A 25021-nucleotide genomic window follows, 5' to 3' on the forward strand; every position below is an offset into this window, starting at 1 on the left:
TTTACTTTCCTTGTTGGGTGAATGGAGGCCAATGAGGAATGTGTTGTTTTTTTGACTGTACCACTGAGTCACATCCTCAGCCCTTTCTTTTTGTTTTGTTTTGTGGATAACTGTACTCAAGATCATTGTCAACATGGATACATTTCTTAATTTTGTTGTTTATATGACTTAATGCCCTCCTGCAGAGCAGAGTGGCCGAAAGAACAATTTATTCCACCATATGTTCCACGGTTCCGCAATGGCTGGGAGCCCCCCATGCTGAACTTCATGGGGGCACCAATGGAACAAGATATGTACCACTTGGCTGAATCTGTGGCAAATGTAGCAGAACATCAGCGCAAGCAAGACATGAAAAGATTGTCCAATGAGGTAAACATTTTTAACCATGATCTTTTTGTAGATGGAGTACCAATAATCTATGCATTGTGATCGCAAGTTCTCATTCATCTGAAGATTGTTCTAGAATCAGTTACTGTTAGTTTCTCTGCCCCGTCTGTCTGCTATTTGTACATAAAGTGCAATATTCTGTCCCTGCTGCCACTGCTTCCCCAGCCCTGGTAACCCTGAGTCTTTCTTATCCCTCCCCTCCTGTTCTCTCCTCCCTCCCTCCCTCCCTCCCTCCCTCCCTCCCTTCCTTCCTTCCTTCCTCCCTCCCTCCCTCTCTCCCTCCCTCCCTCCCTCCCTCCCACTATGAAGGAACCCAGGGCCTTGCACGTATTAAGCAAGCACTGTACCACTGAGTCACATCCTCAGCCCTTTCTTTTTGTCTAGTTCAAAACTTCTGGAGTCCTGTGGGCATGTCTTGAGAACCAAATCCTTTTCTGGACTTCAGTTTTCAGGTTCAAATGATCACTTAAAACACAGTCATATCCTCAGGATATCATAAAATGTATGTGTCTTTAATGTGTTTATTAAGCTTTATATTATAGCCTATTTTGGGAGAAAATTAAGGGAATGAAATAGCAAATGATAACTAGATGCTCCTGAAGTCCTATTTTCCTCCTTTATTTAATTCCTTAGGTTAATTTTCTCATACTACACAGGTATTTATAATATGGAAAACCTGATATGAGGAAATGAATTAGCAAATCATAGTAAATTAAAGCCTATGGCCACTTAAGGAGAAACATGTATAAATTAGATTTCTTAAAATCATTCCCCCAGGGGACTATTCTTGGGCAATAATAAAATTATAGAAAGTTGGTTAAACTCTTGAATTTTTTAAAATAAAGCAAACACAATACTCAATATATTTTTTCCCAATTGTTTTTTTCCTCCGGCTGCATATGAGGAGAGTGCAGGCTCCATACTTGCCCTTCCATCTAAATGAGTAATTGAGGAGATGACCTTTCACTGAGCATTGGTTGGCAAGCATATGTCCCTGCCTCTACTTTTTAATTTAGAGCTCATCACTGTGAATTTTCTATTTAGAAAGGAGTATTTGTAGAGAAAAAGAAATAACCCAACATGAAAGTATGATACACTTGCTGTTGCTATAGTTATAGTTGTTTTCAAATAAAAAATTTCTAGTTTATAGTATTCATATCTTAAATAAGAATATGCTCACTGTAAATGTATGCCTCAGAAATTCACTTTGGGGAATTCTTTTCAATTTGTGTATTTAAAGAGAGAGTACTGTGTTCTGGGATTCCAGGATGTAAGTTTCTCTACTCTCTGTGAGTAATTTTAAAAGAGAAATTATTGAGAATCCTTCCTTGTATGAGTTATTTTCCTGTTGTAAACTTTTTCCCATTTTATCACTTAAGTGGACAGCCAGAGGTTTGAAAAAATGAAATGAAAAATGCCTGCTGGCCATTCCAGGGGATTTTTTTTCTTGAGATTTTGTTGAAAAAGAGGCCAAGTAATGGTGATTTAAAATGCATGAAAAATGTAATCATACATAGAAGCGAGACTTTATTATATTTTATTGCTACTATAATAAATACATTTACAACAAGACTTGGGTAATACAGGATCTGGTGAAGTTGTCTGGAATTGAAAGGCATAGGTGATGTGGAGGGACAGATGTGCAGTTCTCGCTTCCTGACTTCCACTGACCCAGCCGCAGCCCTCAACCACACTGAGTAGCCATCATAGTTCGTCATTTACTGTCATTTCTCACCTCCTTTCCAGCACTCCCAAGCTCTCTCAGGACCCAGTGATTTCACACTAGCCAATTCCATACTCTCTAGGTCAGAACTAGGCAAAAGGCGGGGATGACTCTGTTTTTTGCCTATCTATAGCACAGTCTTAATAAAAACAAATTATCAATCAAATTTAGAGTCTCTGCCTGTCCTAGGGAAATGATAAACTGAATTGATTGAGCTTATATGTTTAAATGGCTGAAAATCGTCTGCTGTTTGTACACAAAGTGCAATATATTACCTGATATAATATAACATGGGTATTTTGACATCAACACACCATAGATTAACTCAGCCCCATTTCTGCCAGCCTTTTCTTTAGGATTAGCTATAGTAACCATCTATTGAAGACTTTCCTGAAACATCCCTAGTTTTAAATATCTCAAAAATTTGCCCCCGTGAATCCATAAACAATTAAATACTGAGGAATTAAAATGCTTCAGTGTCTGACATTCTTTCCTCGTACTTCTTTGTACATAAGGAAACCATATGAAATCTTTAGATGGTAATGTTGTTTGTTTTTCTCCCAGTCTCAGGTGTATCCTCTGCAGCTTTAAAACCATAGTAATCACAGGGACCCATGGGCCTCAGCTTTCCCTCTTTGTAGCACCCAGTAGTTTCATGTCTGAATTATGTTAACTGCAGAAAAGAAATAACTCCAACATTGTCTTTCCCCAGACTCTTGACTATCAAGATGAATAATATATTTGTGCCTTTCTGTGCTTCCTTATCAGTACATCTGATAATAGTACTGCCATTTGTAAAAAAAAAAAAAAAGAAAAATTAAAAAACAAAAATAAAATAAAATGGTGATCTGTGTACAATTTTAAAAACAAGGTGCTATTAATTTAAGAATTCAAAGTGTTTTAATGCTACAATATTGGCTTTGCTAAAGTGGAGGAGGTTTATTTCTTAAACTCAGAGAGCAAAGGTTGGAGAGATTTTTTTCCCCCTACCAATTTTGTTTTATACAGGAGTTAAAATATAATGTTATCTATTATTAAAATCTAATATCATCTATTACTAAAATTTAAGCCAACTCCTAATTGCCATGCAGATAGGTAACATTTAATGGGTACCCAGATGGTACCTGATTATTTTCAGAAGTAAGATTGAGACTTTGTGGGCTGGGGATATAGCTCAGTTGGTAGAGTGCCTGCCTTGCATGCACCAGGCCCTTAGTTCAATCCCCAGCACCACCAATAAATAAATAAAATAAAGTAAAAATTAGTCTTTGAATTAATAACTTTTCTTATCCTAAGCAGATCTTTGACAAAAATGTATCATCCCAATTTCATAACTTAATAACATAATGGATAATCACTTGAAAATAGAAACTGATCATAATATGGTGGATGTTAGTGGTCATTTGAATGGTATTTGATGATTCTTTAACTTATCCTGCTCTGTCTTTCAGCACTCCACTATCTCTGAGTATCCTCCAGCTGATGGATATGCATTCCACAACAACATGTATACAAGAGGGCCCCATCTGGACCATGGGGAAGCTGCTGGTGCTTTTAAGCCAACTCCTAATCGCCATGCAGATAGGTAACATTTAATGGGCACCATCTGGGGAGCCATGAAATACTGTCTCTGATTTAGTGCTAATCAGTGACAGTATCTCTATTGTCTACTTTTCATCTGCTAATGATTTGAAAAGTTTCAGGTGTTTCTTTATAGGACTGACTTTGAGGTGCAGAAGATACCTAGATCTCCAGTCTGTAATTCTCACCTACTTCAAAGACCTTTGGTTGGTTGATCTTCTCTTTTTGAAAAGATACTTCTGTCAAAAATGCATACATTAAGAAGAAAGAATTATCTTGAAGGTTTTCAATTAGTTTGTACCAGATGTTGTCTAAAAGACTTTCTGGCTCCATAACTTTTAAAGGGAAAAATTTCTACCTTTTCCTTCACGCAACAAATCTTCCTTTAGATAGAAATATTTAAACTAGGATATAACTAAATATTTAAGACAGTGCCTTGCCATTTTTGCCATTTTGTGTAATCATATTTTATCTTTACTTTCCAGTTTTTCACATTTCACTTATTTTTCTATATTTTTACCATTAAAAATATAATTAGAGATGGAGAATTAAGATGAAAAAATAAAGGAATGGGTTTACTTTTTTTTTTTTGATCTTGTTTTCTAGCAAGTGAGATTTACATAGAGATCATGCATAAAAGGGAAAGATAGGAGGTAGAACTCTGGTAATAGAGGTATAGGAAGATGGTCATTCAGATGAAGGGGTAGAGAGCTGGTCCCAGTACTGTCCTATGTTGAAGCCTCTCTGGTCATGAGTGTTGCATTCCTTTATTTTTAATATATCCTTTTCTTATAGAATCTGAAGAAGGTAAGAGTCACAATTTTTGTTCTTTGTCAGGGATGGTGACAGAGGTATTAATTAATTGGCATTGGAATTATAGAGATATTGTTCTAAGGGTGCCAGTAACATTAAATTTAAAAAAGCCATTGATGAATAATGTATTTTAAAAATGCCAGCATATGAATCTAAGTTTTAAATATTTAATTATTTTTTTAGTAGATAGAGGTGAAAGTTTTGAAGAATTTCATTGAGATTCTTGACTGAGTCACTATTCAATCCTGTATTCCTTTTTTTCTTTCCTTTTGTCATAGACTACCTAGGAATTATTTCAGATTAGTGATTCTTATCTTTTCTTTTTGTTCTGTCACTCTAATAAATCAGGATAGTTTTTCCACAGCCAAGTATCCAGAAAAACACTTAAGTATATTTCTCATGTGAGTTCAGCCTTATGATGAATATAGATAGTAGAAAACTTTTATCATGTTCCATTTTATGACCACCTCTAGCACATTGTGGCCACTCAGTAAGTATGTATTTATTTGATTGATTGAATGACTGGATAAGTACATGATATTATATCTAACATTTTAGTCACTACTTCCTTGACCTCCCCCTGCAGATCTACAAGGTTTGGTATCCCTGATAGAATAACCTCTACCATTCATATGGGCAGCTGAATACAATGTCTTTTAAAACTTTATGATCTTTATGATTATTATAGATTATCAGGGAAGTATATACCTTTGTCTATTGACTTTTAATTTATTGATTTATTAACCTTGGTACATTATCAAATTCTAAAGTAGATTTAGGCAGTTCACATAAATTTAATGCAATTAATGTTTTTAGTAAAACTTAAATAATGACATAAAATATAAAATTAAGAAATTTAGAGAGAATGATGATTAAAATCTTTGTAGTCTAAGGGTTGACATTATGATTGAATTTCAAATTTGTCATTGAGATTCATGGTTATCAAAGAAAACAGAAAAATGTAATCATTCATTACCCTTAGGGGGGAAAAGTATATATTGGCTCATTAAGATAATCAATGCTCTTCCTATTACTAAATTTTCAAAATCATTTGTCTCATAGAATTTTATATGGGACAGGATAGCTGATGTAAAGGCCACTATTTTAAATATTTTTTTTCTCATTCAAAGAAGATTGTTTTGGATTTCATAAGGCGTCTTTATGTAACCTTTGGTCAATAGAAAATTTAAATAGGAAATTCCATAAAGGGATAATAGCTTTAACTGATCGAAAATGGGAAGCTAGAGGAAAAAATCTTAATTAATCTAGTCAGTGGTGGGTAAATTGTAGATGTCAGGTGTCCTTACAGATCACATAACCAGTGGAGCAGTGTAGGAGCTGGGACAGTTGATAGATACTTGGATAATTGATATTCTTTGTTGCTAAGAAAAGTTGGCATTGCTTAAAAAGGTAAGTGAAAGTTATAGTATGACATGAAGTACAAAAGGTTTGGAATTTGTATTTATAATTGTTATTGTTGATTTTAGTTTCTTTTACATGCCAGAAGTGCAGAAGGTGCCAGGGATTAAACCCAGTGTCTCATGCATGCTAGGCAAGCGCTCTACCACTGAGCTACAACTCCAGCCCGAAGTTTTTACCTTATTTATTGAAATTATCATATCATTAGATAGATAATTTGATGAATTTAGAAACCTTACCTTTTTGGGGGGGGCAATTTCTGTGCTTTAATTGATATATTTAAGCTATATTTAAAGTGATAACTGATATGGTATTATTCATCATATTTAGTTTTTTTCCACAATTTACTCTGTAATTTTTTCCCTAGGTTATAAATTTTATTTTATTTTTTCCACATTTTTATTGGTGCATTACAGTTGTATGCATGTATGGATATGTACCAATAAATTCCATCTTGATAATTTGACCAATATCACTCCCAGCACTTCTCTGCTCCCTCTCAACCCTTAGTCCCTTTCCTCTACTGATGGCTCTTTGATTTTTAGGACATCCATCCATTTGTTTTCTTTTTTCCTCTCTAGCTTCTGCATATGAGAAAAAATCATGACCCTTAACCTTCTGAATTTGACTTATTTAGCTTAACATGATAGTTTCTAGTTCCATCCATTTTTCTGCAAATGCCATATTTTCATTTTTCTTTTCTTTTTTTTTAAAGAGAGAGAGAGAAAGAATTTTAATATTTATTTTTTAGTTTTCGGCGGACACAACATCTTTGTATGTGGTGCTAAGGATCGAACCCGGGCCGCAGGCATGACAGGCGATCGTGCTACTGTTTAAGCCACATCCTCAGCCCCAATTTCATTTTTCTTTATGGTTGAATAAAATTCCATTGTGTATATATACAACATTTTCTTTACCCCATCTTTTATCTATTGCTGAGTACTTAGGCTGATTTCATAGTATGTAGAATCCTTACCTTTGAGAGATTGCATTTTATTGATATTCAGATACAATTCGTGTTTTGGAAATGTTCCCAAATTATTGCCTTCTCTACATCTACTCTATACCAAGTGGAATAGCTATTATTCCAAATCAGAAATGGAGGCAAAACATTTTGATACATTCTAAATTTCTTAAGAAACTCTCTAGTACATTTAAAAATCACAAACTGTGATTTTCCAATCAATAACTATAATCACTATCATGTCTAGGTTTACTCTATAGAGGACAAAAAACTGTAAACCATGAAGATCTGTAAATTCTGTAGCAGTTAATAGGTGCATTCTAGGTAAACACTTCTGAGGCATACAAGAGCAGAGTCTTCAAATACAACTGCTACAGATTTTTCTTTGTAATGTAACAATTCAGATAGCCAGTGGCAGAGTTATTCTACTTTTTGTTATAATAAAATCAATTCTCTATTGTCTATAGTGATTATTTTCTAGAACATATGAGAAAGAACACGGGGAGCAGAGAAAGAGAACTGACATTTCTGTTTGACTGAATTTTGGAATCTCCTTTATTCCTCAGATGAGATCTTAATATAATATAATGTGAATATACAAAGTAGGTGAAAACAGAGCTATTCCTAAAGAGATAGGGATAGGGAATCTATGGAACACAGGTTTTTACTTGTTAACAATATATAATAGTGGCTATAATTTCACTTTTTCCTCAAATCTATATTTTTTAACATACCAAAAATAATAAGTTGTGCAGGTTATAGGTCATCATTTCTTCTTGTCCCAGTTGCCTTTCTCATATGGAGTTCCCACCAAAGAGGTAGCAAATATATGTGATGACAGGATACCTTATATTATAGCTGTCCTCCTGAGACCTTGGTATTTAGCCTTCCAGAGAATGTGGGTAGGTTGTAAGAAGAATGACCAGTTGGCAGGGCAAGAATGACTAAACATCTTATCGCTTTCTGTTTTCTCTCTTGAGGAGATGTGTGAGGAAATGTGGAAATATAAATGGAGGAGATTAGAGAGTAAAATTAGTAAAGAGTTAAATTTTATTGAAATTTATGAAGAAAATATAGATATATCTTAATACATTAGGTTTTATGTGTAAAATAATTTAACATTATATTTTTAATCTGTTAATGCTAATTAGAAGAGATATTTAGTTTTTGAAGAAAGTTTTTTTAAAAATCTTTGTTTTCTGTGTTCTTAATGTTTACAAAAGTTTATAATGAATTAAAATATTTATTTCTTTCAAAATGTTAGTGATCCTGTGCCTAATGCATACCTTCCCTTGCAATTTAGATAACCTAACAAAACTTTCCTAAAAATTAACAACCAGTCAAAATTTTTAATATTTTTTTTAGTTGACTAAGAGATCTTGCTTGAATTAGCAAAATCAACATATAACTTATATTACCACTGTTATCTTTGGTCTCTTTTAATTTTATGAAAAATAAGTAATAGCATTTACTCTTATTTAGCTCTTTCATGGTAGAGATAATGACTAATAAAACAATATGCAATATGTGTATTTATTAGACTAAGAATTCATAGGTTTGGATTCTACAATTGGCTCTGTACCAACTAGCCTTATGATTTTACATCACTTATTTTTGCCTTACCCATAGTTTGCTTTTATTCCCTGTATTCTGGAAAATAAAACTAAACTGCCATCTAAATAATTTGTGAGAAAGCTTTCTGGTAAGATTTAGCTTGTCTTAATGTTTTGCTTTTGGCCTTTAGAAGAGCTAGTAGAATGATAGTCTTTTATCTTCCTCTTTATAGAAATTATGACCCACTCAAAACACAACCGAAGAAATATGCCAAATCCAAGTATGACTTCGTAGCAAGGAACAACAGTGAGCTCTCAGTTCTGAAGGATGATATATTAGAGGTAACAGAATTTTACCTTTTTATGCTCTGAATAAAGTAGATTTATTGCATTCCTCTTTTGAAGTGTTTTTAAGCCTTCCTGAAAGAAATGCCAAGGTCAAGAAATTATTCTTCATGTTATATGACTAAGGATACAGCATATGATAGATATTTATATCTATTTAGATGAGGTGGCTACTTTATCTATTATCTGACCCCATAATAATGTCATAGGTTCAAGTAGAAGCTATTTGGAATAAGGGTGGGGTGAAAGAGGATGAATGTCTTGACTTACATTATTGTCTTCCTTCTTCTGGACATTATTCATTTTGGAATCAAGGCAAATTAACCTTCATATTTAGATGTGAACATTTTAATAGTGCTGCATTTTAATAAGAGAAAACATTCCCTTCTTTCTCTCCCAATATCCTTGTGCAAGTGTACTTGGCAGTAGTACTGAGCAGTAGTACTGCCAACACCCAAATTTTTCCTAGGTTGTAACAGAGTTCATCTTCTTGAATATGTAAAATGAATGATCACAATAAATTTTGTCAAAAAATGGTTTTCATACTTTACCTTTCTATTCTACAAATGAAGACAATAGGACTTTCTAAGATGTTCATTTTAGTGCTCTGTAAGTACCTCAAATAATGTAGTTGCATTCTGGGGTGGTAATATAGATTTTGGATGGATTCACCATAGAAAATCCATACCTATTCTATACTATTACACTGTCTTGGAGTAATCCCTGAGTAAATCAACAATAGATTGATCTGAGTTTGTTTATCAGAAGTGAAAAAATTTGGTTTAAGTCTAGGAATGAAATTTGAACTTCATTAATTTTTTTAATGGTAATTATGCCTTTCTTTCATGATGACAGATACTTGATGATAGGAAACAATGGTGGAAGGTTCGAAATGCAAGTGGAGATGCTGGGTTTGTGCCAAATAATATTCTGGATATTGTGAGACCTCCAGAGTCTGGATTAGGACGTGCTGATCCACCCTACACACATACCATACAGGTAATTATGATTTTTAAACAAAATTAATAAAATTTCAAATTCATCATTTGGAAAGTATTTAAATACCTTTTGTGTAATACTCATTTTGAGATTTAATTGGCTTCACAGTTTTTTCAATAGCAATTACTGGGCTAATGGTGAGGACATAGTGAAGAGGTACATATTTTTTGATTTTTTTTCCCTAAGGAAATTGCTTAAAATGTTTAACAATAAATGACTTTCTCTTCAGTATGCTTTCCCCCAGCCAACCTATAGTTTTTCTGATATTGGAACAAAACAGTACTTATCTCTTTACTCAGAGTACTCACATCCACCAATGGCTTCCCTTTGATTGAGAGTTGCACAAAGACAGTGGCTAGAGTGTCCAGCAGTTCATTTTTAACAGCCTTTGCCTTTGGAGTCTCTTAAATATTCTGTTCTTGTCCAGCCTTGAATTTGCACTCATCTCACTTTAGACTAATACATGAATATTTTATTCAATTGAATTATAATATTTTTTCCTATTGATTTTAAAGTTAAAACATGTTTATGATATATAGGTTAGATAGGTTAGAATTTCTCATCTCAATCATTGAATTCTTCTTGAGGCCCATGGTAGGTTTTCAAGGTTTCAATAACCTTGATCATTTCATTCATCGTAACAGCTGAATTCACACCCTGTTAAACTCTTGAGATTTTAGTCCTCTGTTGGACTCTCTAGAGTGAAGTCTGCTAACAGAGCCAGAGTAGATGAACTCTCACATGCACATAATCTCTGAACCTAGGGTAGCTTCTCACCCCTTCCCTCCAGGAATAATTACTTTTAACATTCAGAGTCTTGAGAAAAGGATCATGTCTAACCCCATAATCATATCATGGATTCATGTTGAAGCATCATAGATATTTCATAGGTTTATTTTTATCCCAGGAGCCGGCTTGATAAACTACAGATTATCCAGGCCTAGAATTGTGGTCATTGTCCTGCTGCCATGATGAGTTACTTGCACATGTGACTCCTCATGATGCTCAGGCCTAGTGTAGATCCTGAACTTGTCCAGAGGGACTGACTTTATTACAATCTCTGCATCAAGAAAAATTTAAAATAAAGAATTATTGCATTGTTTCTATAGCTCTATAACCTAAAGTGATGGCAGTTGGAAATTCTATTTCCTGTACTTAAGTTTTGCCTGGCCTAACATGCATATATATTATGTACTTAATTTATGTTCATCGTTTGTCATTAGCTGTTGATGCCAAAGAAGGAGTTTGAGTTATTCAAGGTATGATCTGCTCCATTCCTGTGGATTTTTGAAGTGACTCTTCTACTTAGTTTTTATGTGTTTCTTTTCTAAGTTTGTACTTTTCTTATTTTAAGATGTGGTTACCTGGTATAATATAGGCTTCTGTCTGGTTTATGAATGTCAGCTTTTCATTTTCTTTCCTATTAAGGTTTTTGCCTTTTCTGTAACCCAGTTAAGTCTCAATATTTCCATTCTGTGAATATTTCAATGAAATTGACCCAGGTGCTGTAAAATTGATTAGAAATCATAATCTAGAGCTTATATATATGATATTAATATTGTTATATTATGATTGTATTATAATGTAATTATTCTTACATAATTATACTACATATTACATGATTATGTATTATTAAATACATTATTATATTTAGGTTCTTATAGGTGTTCCACATCTGGATCAATGGGACAAAATGTGTTAAATAGTGATAGAAAGTAGGCTTGAAATTAATACTAGACTAGAACACTGCTATTTATCCTTGAAATGTATGGGATTTTTCAAATATTTAACTCATGAGAAGCCATAAGAAGGACTAGAGACAAAGGGTATCCCTAATTCCATGTGTGAGAAGCCAAGACTTTATATTAGATGTTAAAAATAATTATTCAAGTTCATTTTTACTTTTGTGCAGGGTAGTTAGGAATAGGCAGACTTCAAAAAAGAAAAAAAGGTATCTAATTTTGCAAATAATATAAATTCAAAGTATTTTCCCCAATTGAGATTTCCTAAGAAAGAGTCTAACGTCTATTGCCTTTTCCTGCTTGCTATCCATTCTTGTTTTGTTCTTTGGTTCTGATTCCTGGCTTGAGCCATAAGTTGACTTTTCTGTTTAAAGCTTGCTTCTGTCTAAAACCAAACCAAAATGGTTAGTACATATTATGGGCAGAGAGAGAGAGTACTTTTGGAAAACATAAAATCTATTCCTCTTTTCTTTAACAGAACCTCATCTTACATTTTTGTCAACTTTGGCACAACCAAGAATTTTTTTTAAGTGCTCACAAGTTTCAGGAGTGTGTTTTGCTACTTTGTGTAAATAGAAACTTGTGGTCCTTCTAGGGATTGACTGCTTTGACTATTTCCTGTAAAATTTCTCAACACTGTCTTGATGTCTTCTGAATACTTCTGAATGCCACGAATACAGTGATGTGTGTAGAAGCTTTGTGTGTGTGTGTGTGTGTGTGTGTGTGTGTAAGAATTGTTTATGTTGGGGCCCTACTTTTAGAAACTATTAAAAACAATCTGCTTTTTAACACTTACTGGAAATTTTGGGCTCAACAAAAGCACAAAGATCTTGTGTAAATTTTTAATAAGTAAGCTTGACAGTCTGCTATCTGGCACAAATCCTGCTCTGAAATTCTATTCTAGAAGCATTTTATAACATATCTTAAAAAGTGAATAGACTAAGATGGAAAAGAAAGCATTCTTAGAAATATATACTAGTAATTTTTATATCTTTACAACAATGTTACAGATATACCTTTACTAAAATATCTAAAGAAAAATACTGCTGCTTATTTCAGAATGACAGTGAAGATATCATATTTATGTAGATTCCAGTAATGTTAATGCCTTCACTTTATAAACTAGATTACAGTTTATATCATGCTAACTTTTTCATTCATTAATTTCATAAATATTTATTGAGTACCATCATCTTACACTAGGTAGAAGGAATAATAGGAAGTCCAGCACTGAGTAGATCCTCCCTGCAAACCTGTTTTGTACATCTTCCTGGATCATATGTCAGGGCTCTTCCCTTTCCTTGGTGCTGCCATATTAGGAGCAGCAACCATTCCTCCCTCCTCACATATAGCCTATACACTTTCCCCTTCCATCTGTCTCTTCCATCGAATGGTAGAAAAACTTTGAAGGAATGTAAAGATGTTTCCTCTAACAGAAACATTTAGATCCCGTCCTGTACTTGCAGCAGGACCTCTGTGACTCATTCCTGAAGCAGGCTTTCACACCCACAAGCAGCAATGATGTTACACCCCAAGGAGATAATGCCAGTGGTCTGTGCTCATGCTGCACCAGGCATTCTTTTAGCATTTCAAAAATATTAATTCATGTAATTCCCAAAATAGTCTTGTGAAGTCGGCACATTTGACATGGGGAACTCAGTTACAGGAGGAACAACTTGCCCATGATTACACAGCTGCATGGAGCAAGGATGAGGACCCAGCCCCCAGGATTCAGACCCTATGCTCTGATGCACTCTGCTGTACCAGGGAATAGAGCTGCCATAAGGTTGTTATAATTTTTCACTGCATGAGTGCTTAAAGTGATGTTTTCTCAGAAGAGCTTTACCATGCACTATACTGTGATTAATAGTTGATTTGATCAGTCATAATTCTTAGAATTAGATTTTTACCTTATGTATCCATTTCTTGGATTTTGCCCATTCTTTCACTTAAAAATTAGGAGCTGGGTGTAGTGGCGCACACTTGTAATCCTAGCAGCTTGGAAGGCTGAGACAGGAGAATAGGGAGTTCAAAGCTAGTCTCAGCAAAAGTGAGGCACTAAGCAACTCAGTGAGACCCTGTCTCTAAATAAAATACAAAAAAGGGCTAGGGTTGTGGCTTAGTGGTCAAGTGCCCCTGAATTCAATCCCTGGTACCCCCCCTCCAAAAAAATTTAGAAAATAACCCAAATAGTATAATTCACTTAGAAAGTAGACATCTTGTGAGTGATGGAAATAAGGGAATTAGATGTAAACTATTTCCATGTAATGTCTGTATTTTTAAAGTATACACATTTATGTCTCTTATTTTCATCCATAATTTTACATTTCTGCTAAAGAAGAAGTGTATGTGGATTGCAGAACTTTTGGGGTAAAAGGCTAATTGTTCATGCACTTTCTGTCAGAAATTCTGTTCCGATGGCAGGATGTTCCTACCTGGCACTGGCAGTGAATAGGTGTTGAATTGTCACCTGAGTTCCCTGAGAGTCCAGGCTATTTAATATCCTCACATTTGGAGTGATCTTTTACAGCTCTCTGAAGACAGCCATTCCCACCTAATGTGTTTTCCCTGTGGCTTCAATGGTGTTAAAAATAAAGACGAAGATAATAAAGAATTTACAAAAGATACAGGAAAATTTAAAAATTGAACAAAACCACAGGGAAGAGAAGTAAATGCTTATGAGAAATTATGGAGAAATGACATGGCTTTTGATGTTTTTAAAGTTTGTTACAGCACACTGTAGGGTTTTGTGGTAGTTTGGCTGGGTAGCAGATGGACATCCTGGGTTCTTTCTCTCCACTTGGAATCTACCTACCTTACAGTTTTCTAATATTTCTTCTGACTTGATTCCCAGAATTCTAGTGACTGTGCATCTACTACCCTTTGTCATAGAGATTCTTGTGCTGTGTGTCAGGAGCAGAAAGCACCTCCTCCCCTGCTCTTATTTCTAATACACCCAATGATAAAAAAGTCTTTTATTAAGTATTTAGCCTTGTTATTACTATTACAGATATTCTTACTCTACTAACATTCAGCTAATTGTGAATGTCCAGTCTTTGTTGGTCTTGTGAATCCAACACAGTTTCCCTTCTTCTCTCTTTCCTTGCTATTATGATACTGTGGGAAAAGTCCAAATCTGTGTGTTGTTAGTTGAGGGTTCTGCTACGATGCAGCTGTGGAACCTTAAAGAGAGAATTTTATTTTTCTGTTTCAGCTTGTTTGGTTGTAAAGTAGGAGTCATGTTATATGGCCTCCACAATCCATTACGGATACAGAATTTGTTTTTCTTATGTGCGTGTTTAAATATCCCTAAATTAAGGGTGGAAATAATTTCTAAAGGGAATTAATGAACAACCAACACTACTAATCAGCACATTGTACATACTTTGTGTTTTAAAGTCAATCCTGATAGTCAGAAAATATTGGACAGAGAGTGATCATTTTTTTTAATGAGGCCTTCATGTTCTTCCAGCCAGACCTATTTCCTGATAATATGCAGTTCTTTGAAGTTTCTTTTTTAAAAATTTCATCTAGAAGACTAAGCTCAGTAATTAGAGACAGGGTTTAATTTTTTGTTGGTTAAGCAAACTTTATTGTGTATATTTAAAGTATGCAACATAATGTTATAAGAGGAAAATATATATTCATTCGTACCGTATAGCAAAATAGTTATAGTAGTAAAACAAATTAATACATCCCTGATATCATATAGTTTCCCATTTCCTCCAAGAACAGCAATAGTCTACCCAGTCAGGAAAATTGCTGAATATGCTATGATTAATTAACTAGGGCCCTTGCTTTGCACATTAGATCTTCCTACATGTTCATCCTTCATATTCACCACTATGCATCACATGTCCTGAATCTCCCTCGTTCCTCCCTCCCCAGCTACCCTGGTAACCACTGTTTATTCTCTATTTATATATATTTTACCTTAAGGATGGTTACTTTTTATTCTGCCTCATGTATTGACATTTCCCCATATATTTTTTGTGACAGTTTGAATAATACCCACTCTAAAATATATAATTACTGTCCAACATACACATGCACACAATTATATGCTTTCAAGTTCAAAACTAAAATTATGCCATGATGTATATTTCCTTTTATAAAGTCAACTATTAGATAAGAATTTATCTTACATTTAATGTATTCTAATTGTATACTTTATAAGCTATTAAAATAAAATTAATATATATTTTAATATTTAACAGATTAATGCACAAATAGTTAACTACTGAAATACTACTCTAAACTGTTTATCTTATGGTATAATTTATGTGATTAGTTTTACATGGCTAGATAAGAGTAATATAAATTTAAAACCTCCTTCATTGGTTGATTCGTGGGCAAGTAATTTTACTGTCAAAAACCAATTTGCTCCTGTTTTCTGATATTTTATGTAAATTATAATTGATATTATTTTAGTTCAATCTCCTGTGTTAATTTTCTCATTTAATGTGATTTGCTCCATTTTCCTAATAGCAGTTACTTGGCGAGCTCTCAGAGGTAACCCACACTCATTCCCTCCTGGCAATTCTTTTAATATAATTTTTTGGATTCAATCTCTGGACTTAACACCCTCCAAATGTTCCAGCTGTGCTTAGTTTTCATTGCAGAGTTCCAGAGAGACCAAGTTTAGAGAAAAATGTGTAATTCAAAGAAGGTTAAAATTTCAAAAACAGTTCAATTTTAATGGCTTTTTTGGGCTTGTTACTTGCATAATTTCCCTCCTGAAGTAGTGTCTTGCATGAATCAGGAGTTCATCTCTCAATAACTTTTTAACCCTTGAGAATTCTCACTCAGCTTTCATTGCTAAATCAAAGTGACTCATTCCAACTTAATTATGAATAAGAAAGTAAATTTCCTATGAGGTCTAGTAATTCCATCCTCTTCCAGAGAAAGACAAAAGGAGAGATTTTTGTCTTGAATAGAACTCTATATTTGTGAGAAAAAAATGGGTAAGAGTTAGGAAATGACTGTTCATGGTACAAACATGGGTCCACCCCAGGCTGCCAAACTGACAGCTTTGTCTGAAGCTGAGGGGTTTGTGGGAATTCGAGACTTTCAGTGCTAATTACTAAGAAAGTCCCAGGCAACTAGAAGGAGTTGGTCAAGATTTCATCTGTATTTGGAGCTCCAGAACCTTTGGCACAGAAGGAAACAGCTCAGAGTGCTTTTTCCCTCTAAGACTTTCCATAAGTTGATGGCGCATTGAAGTCATCAGTTCTGTAACCTTCAAGCAGAAACGGCCAAGAGGCAGAAATTGAACAGTAGGTAAAGTGAAAAAGATAGGGAGGGAAACAAAAGTGATGTCAGCAATCAATACTGATTCTGCTTCCTCTATGTCATGGCTTACCAACCAGTTCACAGAATGGCTGTCTTGGTTGCCTTCTTAGCACAAGGAAGACACTTTTTCTTGTTTTTCATGTCAGAAGTTGTAAGCATGAGGCAGGAGGAGAAAAAGGAAAATATGCAAGTAAATATGATATAAATCATGAGAAATTTTCACATGGGCTTGGATATTTTTATAGTGGTTTTATTTTTTTAAAAATCTCTTGTTCTGTTAGATCATACCAATAAAGTTGTGTTATATAGCAGTGACAGATAATGACGTGAGGCACAGAACATTTGGTGAGCCTGTCTTTAGGCTTGATTGTGTCAATAACATACAGTATATTCAGTTTCTCATAGCATTATTTGATGGATAGCAAAACACTGGCTGTTCTTGTTTTTTATGAAAGCAGAAAATATGAATCATATCGTGCAATGCAGAACTATCGCTTTTTGGTTTAAGCTTTATAAACAATAAACTCTGACACTTTTGAAACATTAATGTGAGAATTCATTAACCCTTTATGAAATTACATGCAAAGAATATTCTGGTCAAGGGAACATTGAATATATTTTGGGGTGACTTTGGTGTGTGCTAAGTATTGAGTTTTGGTGATGTTTGCGGTATTTTGGTTGCTTTAAATATATTATTGGCCCAAATATAGGAAGAATAGTTTGTGGAGTATAGTAGTAGTAAAAATAATGCATTCTAATATATTATTTCTATATTAGAAATGCTTCAGGTCTTGAATGCTGGGGGAATTAGCAATCTGTTTCTGTCCCATCTAACTTCATGGCAGAATCTTGCCCCTCTTTGCTTTTTCTTCTTCCCTTGCTGCCTGTGTCCTCCCTGCCCTCTGACTCCCCCAGTACTTGGCAGCATTATAATGGCCTCTTTCAGTTCTGCTTCCATCCTTGCGTTACTCCCTTCCCACCTTCTCCACCCTGCTGGTTGGCAAGTGTTGGCTTTTAAGAGATGGCTCAGGAGAACGCAGGCTCCTCCCCGGGCAGTTCCACAGGTGCTGTTCATTTGCTGTGAAGGCAGTCATGATGAAGGCCAGCATGTTGTTTGTCTGAGTAATTTTAATTTTGAAACGTGGTGTGTGTGTGTGTTTTATTTCTGTGGAAGTTGGGGAGGAGGAATCACTTGAAATCAATGATACCTTATATTTGGGCCAATTTAAAATGTAGAAATAAATACTGTTCTAATCAAAGGACCAGATTGCCAAAAGGTCTTATTGCATTTTATATATTAATCCTAAACTTTAGGATAATTAAATTGTACCACCGCAGTATTTAAATCATATCTCAATTACAAGGCATCACTCTCTTTGATTCTAAAAAGAAGATGTGCCTTTTGAGAATTTGGAGCCTCTTACAAGTGCAGTTATTTCTTAGTTAAAAGTATTTTGTTTAGATTGAAAGTTTTAACTGTTGTGTTTTTTAGTAAGGAATATATATACTGTTTTATAATAGCCAATATTTATGGTTTAAAAATTATTGAGAAGCATTGTTTATTTTTAATCACATCTGCCTTTTTAAATACAAATCCCCACATACCTTTTTTTTAATATAGTTTGTGAGTTGCAGTCATCCACATTAACCAAAGACCATAACTTTTTTTCCCTCAGTATTTCTTGTTGGTACATTGTAGTTGTACATAATGGTGAAATTTATTGTCAAATAGTCATACATGCACACAATATAACAATATAGTTTGGAAATATATATTTTGTGTGTGTGGTGCTGTGGATCAAGACCTTGAGTATCCCAGGCAAGAGCTTACCTCTGAGCTGCACCCCAGCCCTGAAGACCATGTCTGTATCCTCACACCATCCACCCTACAACATACCCATTTTAACAAGAAAAATTCTGATTTTAATAAATTAGCATGGAGATTGTGGCATAAAGTGTTATATCTTGAAATAATTGAGATGAATGTTTTAAAAATTATTTATTTTAGAGCATAGTCCTTATGAGAACATTGGTCCTCTCCTTAATAAATTACTTATAGTATATATTTAAAATAAGAAGCAAGTGATGCTTAATGCTATTGACATTGACTTCCAGTGCCATTGAAATCACTAGTAATTATTTTCTGTAAAACCAGAAGTCATTTGATCTACCCTGGTCTTATATGAGTCCAAGACCAAATTTAATTTTCTTGACATTTATTATTATAATACTGTTTGCTCTTGGTGTATCATTGCGACTTGTTACACTTACATGTTGACCTTGAACAAATATGTAGAATGTTTAAAAGATTATTTTTAATTATTATTCACTATATAGGATCAGAAGTGTGTGTATGTATGCATACACATGAAAAATTATTATAGACTTGCAAATAAGCTTAAAAGAAATAGCAAATGATGTCTTGTCAATGTATAATTTATTTTCTAAATATAGGTACTTTTCAAAAATTTCAAGTTAATTATTTGTCCTTTTATAGAAACAAAGGATGGAGTATGGTCCAAGACCAGCTGATACTCCTTCTGCCCCATCACCTCCTCCAACGCCAGCTCCTGTTCCTGTCCCCCTTCCACCTTCTGTACCAGCACCTGTTCCTGTGTCAAAGGTCCCAGCAAATGTAACACGTCAGAACAGCAGCTCCAGTGACAGTGGTGGTAGCATTGTGCGGGACAGCCAGAGACACAAACAACTGCCCGTGGACCGTAAGTTTCCAGGGAGGCAAAAAAGTTTCTTCTGTGAATTAAAAGCACTGTTAAGTAAAATATTGTTTATTCTTGATTCTGTTGTTACTAGATATTATTAAATATGAACTATACTCCTTTATACTTGCATGGTCTTCATAGATTAAGGAGATTTTTCACCTCGTTTCTCATTGTTTAAAAACTCTGATTAGCAGGAAGTTCCCTCCATTCTCTCCTGTAAGTATTTCTACACATATTCCAATGTTGTGGCAGTTGAATGCTTGCTCAGGAGTTCCATATACTAGAATTTGTATACCAAAGCATCACTTACTGGCCCTGTGACCTTCATCAATTGAATAATCCTCTTTGTATTTTAGTGTCTGAACAGTGGGGACAAAAATAATGGTGTCTGCTTTCATAGAATGAGTGTGCAAATTCAACGATAATGCATGTTCAGTGTTTAGACCAGTGCTTCTCAGCCAGAGGTGACTTTACCTTTCTCTCCCTTCCCCTGGGAACATTTGATATCATCTGGGGCATGTTTACTGACATCAGTGGGCACAGGCCAGAGATGTTTAGCAGCATTCTGTAATGCACAGGACAGCTGCATTCAGCAGGATTACTTGGTCCAAAATATCACCCGTGCTGAGGTTGAAAGTCTGGTTGATTTGACCACCATGTGATATATTATAAGTAGTTGGTAGATATATTCTGCTGTCATTGTTTTCCTCTTTCTGCTTCTCATATCTGTTATTCTCAAATGCACAATCTCACTAGGTTACTATAATTGTCTGCCAAAAATGATCTCAAACATACTCTTCAAATTCAGATTTCATGTAATTTAGACTGCAGGTTTGGTTCATATTTTCATAAATGTAAATTTGATTTTTTATAGAATGGTTTCTATGAAAACCAATTTAAACAAACTGACAAAAAGACACAAAAGACAATCTGGCCAACTTTTAATTATCTTTGTTAGTATTGGAAAGAACAGGAAGTTTTGAAAACTGAGATAAATCTTAGGTAGTTTTTATTTTACTTTGTAGTATACCATTTTTTCTTTTTTAAAATATTTTTTATCCAAATTGTTTTTAAAGAATTGTAATATTACTTTGCTTTACCTATACTTGTCATATACTACTCTTGGAAAACTAGAGGCCAGGAAGACATTTCATGTAGAAAGATGAGTGTGTGCATGTGAGTGTGTGTGTGTAAAATGGATATATCTAGTTCTGTCAATTTAGGACTCTGAAGGTTTTGTATTCTTTTCTCCATATGAATATATAAATATACTTTTACTATAAATGTTCAATCTGTTTCCATTTTTTTGAATACTTTATGTTGTGGAAAAAGAACAATTCCCAGCTTATTCTTCAAACCAGATCTCATTTCTGACTTCTAGACACACATATTCAATTATTAACTTTATTGCTGAGATCAGACACCTGATTCATATTAAAAACTAAAATCTCAAATCCTTTTCACCCTACTGTTTTTTCATTTAGTAAGTTTTAGCCATATCTATTTTGTTATGATTTTTTTTTATACTGGGGATTGAAATCAGGGGTGCTTAATCTCTGAGCCACATCCCCAGCTTCATGCCTCCACCTTTTTTTTTTTTTTTTTTTGAGGCAGGGCCTCATTAAGTTGCTGAGTGAGGCTGGCTTCAAATATGTAATCCGTAGCCTCAGCCTGCCGAGTTCCTAGGATTACAGGCATGCACACTGTGCCTGGCTCCATTGTGATCATTCTTGATAGAAACAATTTTAAAAAGAACTAAAACTAATACTATTTAACTTCTGGAAATTAAGCACAGGCCTACTTTTATACATTACTTTCTCTCCCAGGGTGTAGCTGATTTAAATGCCTTCTTATTCATATCTTGACCTTACCAGAAAACTAAAGGAAAAATGAAATTTTACAAAAGCATTTAGCTCTTTCTGTTCAGCAAAAATTACTGTGTGTATGACTATGTGTAAGTGTGAATAACTATAATAAAATATAATGTGCTACATGTAGATTTTTCAAAAAGATAGTTTTTACAAAGACACTAATAATTTTAAGATGAAAAAGTTCTTGTTTTTTAAAGTATTTTTTAGTTGTTTTATTATTTTCTATTATTTTAGATCTTTATTATTTTCATTTATTTATTTATATGCAGTGCTGAGACTCGAACCCAGTGCCTCACACATGCCAGGCAGGTGCACTACCATGGAGCTACAGCCTTGGCCTCGAGATGAGAAATATTTTATTGATTTCCCTAAGGAAAACTTTCCTCTTAAGGAAATGACTGTTCCTTTCTTCATTCTTCCCACAAGTTTGTGACATTTCCCTCCTTTGTTAGGTCAGCACAATAATCTTTGACACCATGGTCCTCTTTTTTCCAGGCCTATGGTCATAGTTCATAAGCATCCAGTCCCCATTTGGAACAGTATGTGGATTGGAACAGTTTGTTCTTTGTCCAACTCTAAGAAGCTAAGAATAACCTAATGGGAAAGAGGCATAGTTAGAATACTTTAAAGATAGAGAATTCTCTTGATAATTGTAACTCATCATTTTCAAGTCTGTTTTTCATAAGTAAAAGGATGACATTGACATATAAAATATAAACATCTCTCCCCAAATTAATACATACACTTATTTCCTTAAAATAATAAAATTTGTAATTACTTTTGTGAAGTTAAAAGTATCTCAAAGGTATAGTTTAACATTAAACAAAAGTAATTTTTTATAAAACTCATATATTTCTTAATAGCACTCCTTCAAGGACATTTTTTTTTCTCTCAATGAATGTTAGAACTTGGTAACAATCATTTAGAATCAAACAGACATGTTTAATTGTGTGTATATTGGAGAGCCAGATTTGTCTCAAAAATGCCCATTTATGCTGTGTACATTCTCTGTTTTTTGCCTAAACCTCTCATAAAAATAAAATAGGAGGAACTAGCAAGTGAATACCCATAAAAATGTTATCGAATAGCCATGGTGGACAAGAACCATCATGCCTATTTTAAAAATATAACAAATGGCCATAGTTAAGATCCCCTTTGCTGCTGTGTGACTGTGTGTTACCTATTTAGAGTAGCTGCTGGGAGCCATGTGTCATAAGCTGTTTAAATTGGTTTATCGCAGAATCCACAAAGATTCTACACCTATCACTATTGAAGATACTAACACTGTAGTGCTTTGCATTTCTTCCATTTCCTTTGAAATGTTAGTCCTTCTATTTGAGTTTAATCTGTTGTAATCAGAACTGTTATTTTAGAAAGAGGTGTGAAGTTAGTTCTGATTTGTTGTATGTTTGACATTGAAAATGGAAACCAAAAGCCAGGAGCATGTTAGAAAGAGGCTTTTTGTATTTCCTGGAAGAAGACTATGCCACAGATTGGTGATCCTCGTGTGGTGGCTAAGTCAGTGTGTGAGAAAATAAATACTTTGGTGTGGTGATACTTTTTAAAAATTCCTTTGAGACAGACTCATACACTGTATAATGTAGTAATTTAAGAATCACCTAATGAAATGCAGGTTTTGTGATACTTAATTGCAATAATCAATAGTATTTTTTCTCACTTTATCTTGTACTTCTCCCTTTTTTTCTTTTTGCCTCTTCCCTCCCTCTTTTCTTCTTCTTTTGACTTCTAAAAAAGGTCTTCTAAATACTCAAGGTATTAAAAAATTAGACTGAAATAATGCTATGTGATTATTTCACACTTTGCCCCTATTTTACAGGGATACCAAACACTTTCTAAAACATTTTACCTGAAAAGAAAAGAAAAAGGTGTAGAACAACAATCTAATAATGGTCACAAAAACCTCCCTGAGGGAGCAGATCATAATTGGATTACTGTATCAGTAATTTTGTTTTTAACTTTTCAGATATTGTCTTTAATTCTTGAAAACAATATACATATAACTTAATGTACTTGATGTATGTATACACACACTTTAAAAATGCACACGTAAACACATTATTCACATTCTTTTTATTATTATTATTTTTATTATTAGTTGTTCAAAACATTACAAAGCTCTTGACATATCATATTTCATACATTTGATTCAAGCAGATTATGAATTCCCATTTTTACCCTGTATACATATTCCAGATTCACATTCTTATACTTGCTTTTTTCCCTGGCTTCCTCAAAGTGGTAGTTCAACCATGCATCTTCCCCAGAAGCATAAATGGCTGGGGGAGAAGGACAGTAGTGAAATTAATCAAAGGGAGTCTCAATGACTCGTACCATAAAACAGGTCTGAGCTGAAAGTCAGAACATGTAGTTCTAGCTAAATTCTATTTCTAATTAACAATGTGACTTGGACAGATCATTTCTCTGTTTGGCCTCCGTGTTTTCATCTGGTTATTTAAGGGGTTTGTATATGATGATTTGCAAGGTCTCTCACAGTGAAAAATTCAGGAGAATGCCTCCTTCATTAATTTGTTCAGTAAGCATTTATAGAATCACTACATTTCCCAAGTACTGGGGATATAGAATTAAACAAAACAGGGAAAATCTCTTTTTGTCCTCAGGCTTGCATTTTAATGAAAGGAGATAGATATACAGTGACATATCAAGAGGATATTAGAGTGTTAGTTTGGAGAATAATATAAGCTCTGTAAATGGAGAATGCTGTTGGTGGAGGGAGTGACTACAGTTTAAATAGCTCAGGGGATATCTGAAGGAGAGGAAGGAGGAATCCTCTGGATATTTAGGGGACAACATTTCAGGCTAAGGAGGCTGGACTGACCTTTCTATTTGAAAGCACCAGGGAAGCCATTGAGAACTAGAGTAGGGGGTTCAGGAGAATTATTTGGATTTGGGAGATTATCCATCTTTCTTGTCTATCTAGATAGATACAATTATTTTTATTTTGGAAATACTAGAAATTGAACCCAGGGCCTTACACATGCTAGACAAGTGTTCTACTACTAAGCTACATCTCCATCACTGGATTTGAAGTGTGTGTGTGTGTTTAATTCTTTTTAGTTGTTGATGGACCTTTATTTTATTTATTTATATGTGGTGCTGAGGATCGAACCCAGTACCTCACACGTGTGAGGCAAGCGCTCTACCACTGAGCCACAACCCCAGCTCTGGATTTAGAATATATTTTGATGGTGGTACTAACAGGATATTCCTACCATTAAGTGAGATCATGAGGGTGAGGATCAGGGAATGGAGTAGATTAGATTTGATTCTAATAGGCAGAGATTAGGATGGATTAGGTGTAGTGTAGATCCATGGTATTTTTAACTAGAGAAACTGGAAAGATAGAATTCACTGAGCTGGGAAGTCTAAAAAAGTCCAGAATCTTAATAAAAGAAAACTTCAGGAAGAAAATTAAGAATTTAGGTATGAAAAGTTATATTTGAGGTATATTTCAGAGAGTTAATAGATGTCCAATGAATATATTAAGTAGGCAAGTTAACATGCGAATCGAGACTTCTGAGTAGTAGTCAGGACTGGTGTTTTAGTCAGCTTTTTCACTACCGTGGCCAAAAG

General features: G+C 34.3%; 1 protein-coding gene across 9 annotated transcripts in view; it reads left to right on the forward strand.

The window, feature by feature from the left end:
• Positions 1 to 25021, forward strand: part of Eps8 (EGFR pathway substrate 8, signaling adaptor) — a 165713-nt gene that overhangs the window by 134948 nt on the left and 5744 nt on the right. For all 9 annotated transcript variants that reach the window (XM_021730749.3, XM_021730746.3, XM_021730750.3 and 6 more), the window contains 5 exons: positions 186 to 369; positions 3562 to 3695; positions 8674 to 8782; positions 9641 to 9784; positions 19316 to 19538. In XM_021730749.3, coding sequence (XP_021586424.1) covers positions 186 to 369; positions 3562 to 3695; positions 8674 to 8782; positions 9641 to 9784; positions 19316 to 19538 — 794 coding nt within the window. The remainder of the gene's footprint in view (positions 1 to 185; positions 370 to 3561; positions 3696 to 8673; positions 8783 to 9640; positions 9785 to 19315; positions 19539 to 25021) is intronic.

The sequence above is a fragment of the Ictidomys tridecemlineatus genome, chromosome 6, assembly GCF_052094955.1.
Source record: "Ictidomys tridecemlineatus isolate mIctTri1 chromosome 6, mIctTri1.hap1, whole genome shotgun sequence".
Classification (NCBI taxonomy): Eukaryota; Metazoa; Chordata; class Mammalia; order Rodentia; family Sciuridae; genus Ictidomys; species Ictidomys tridecemlineatus.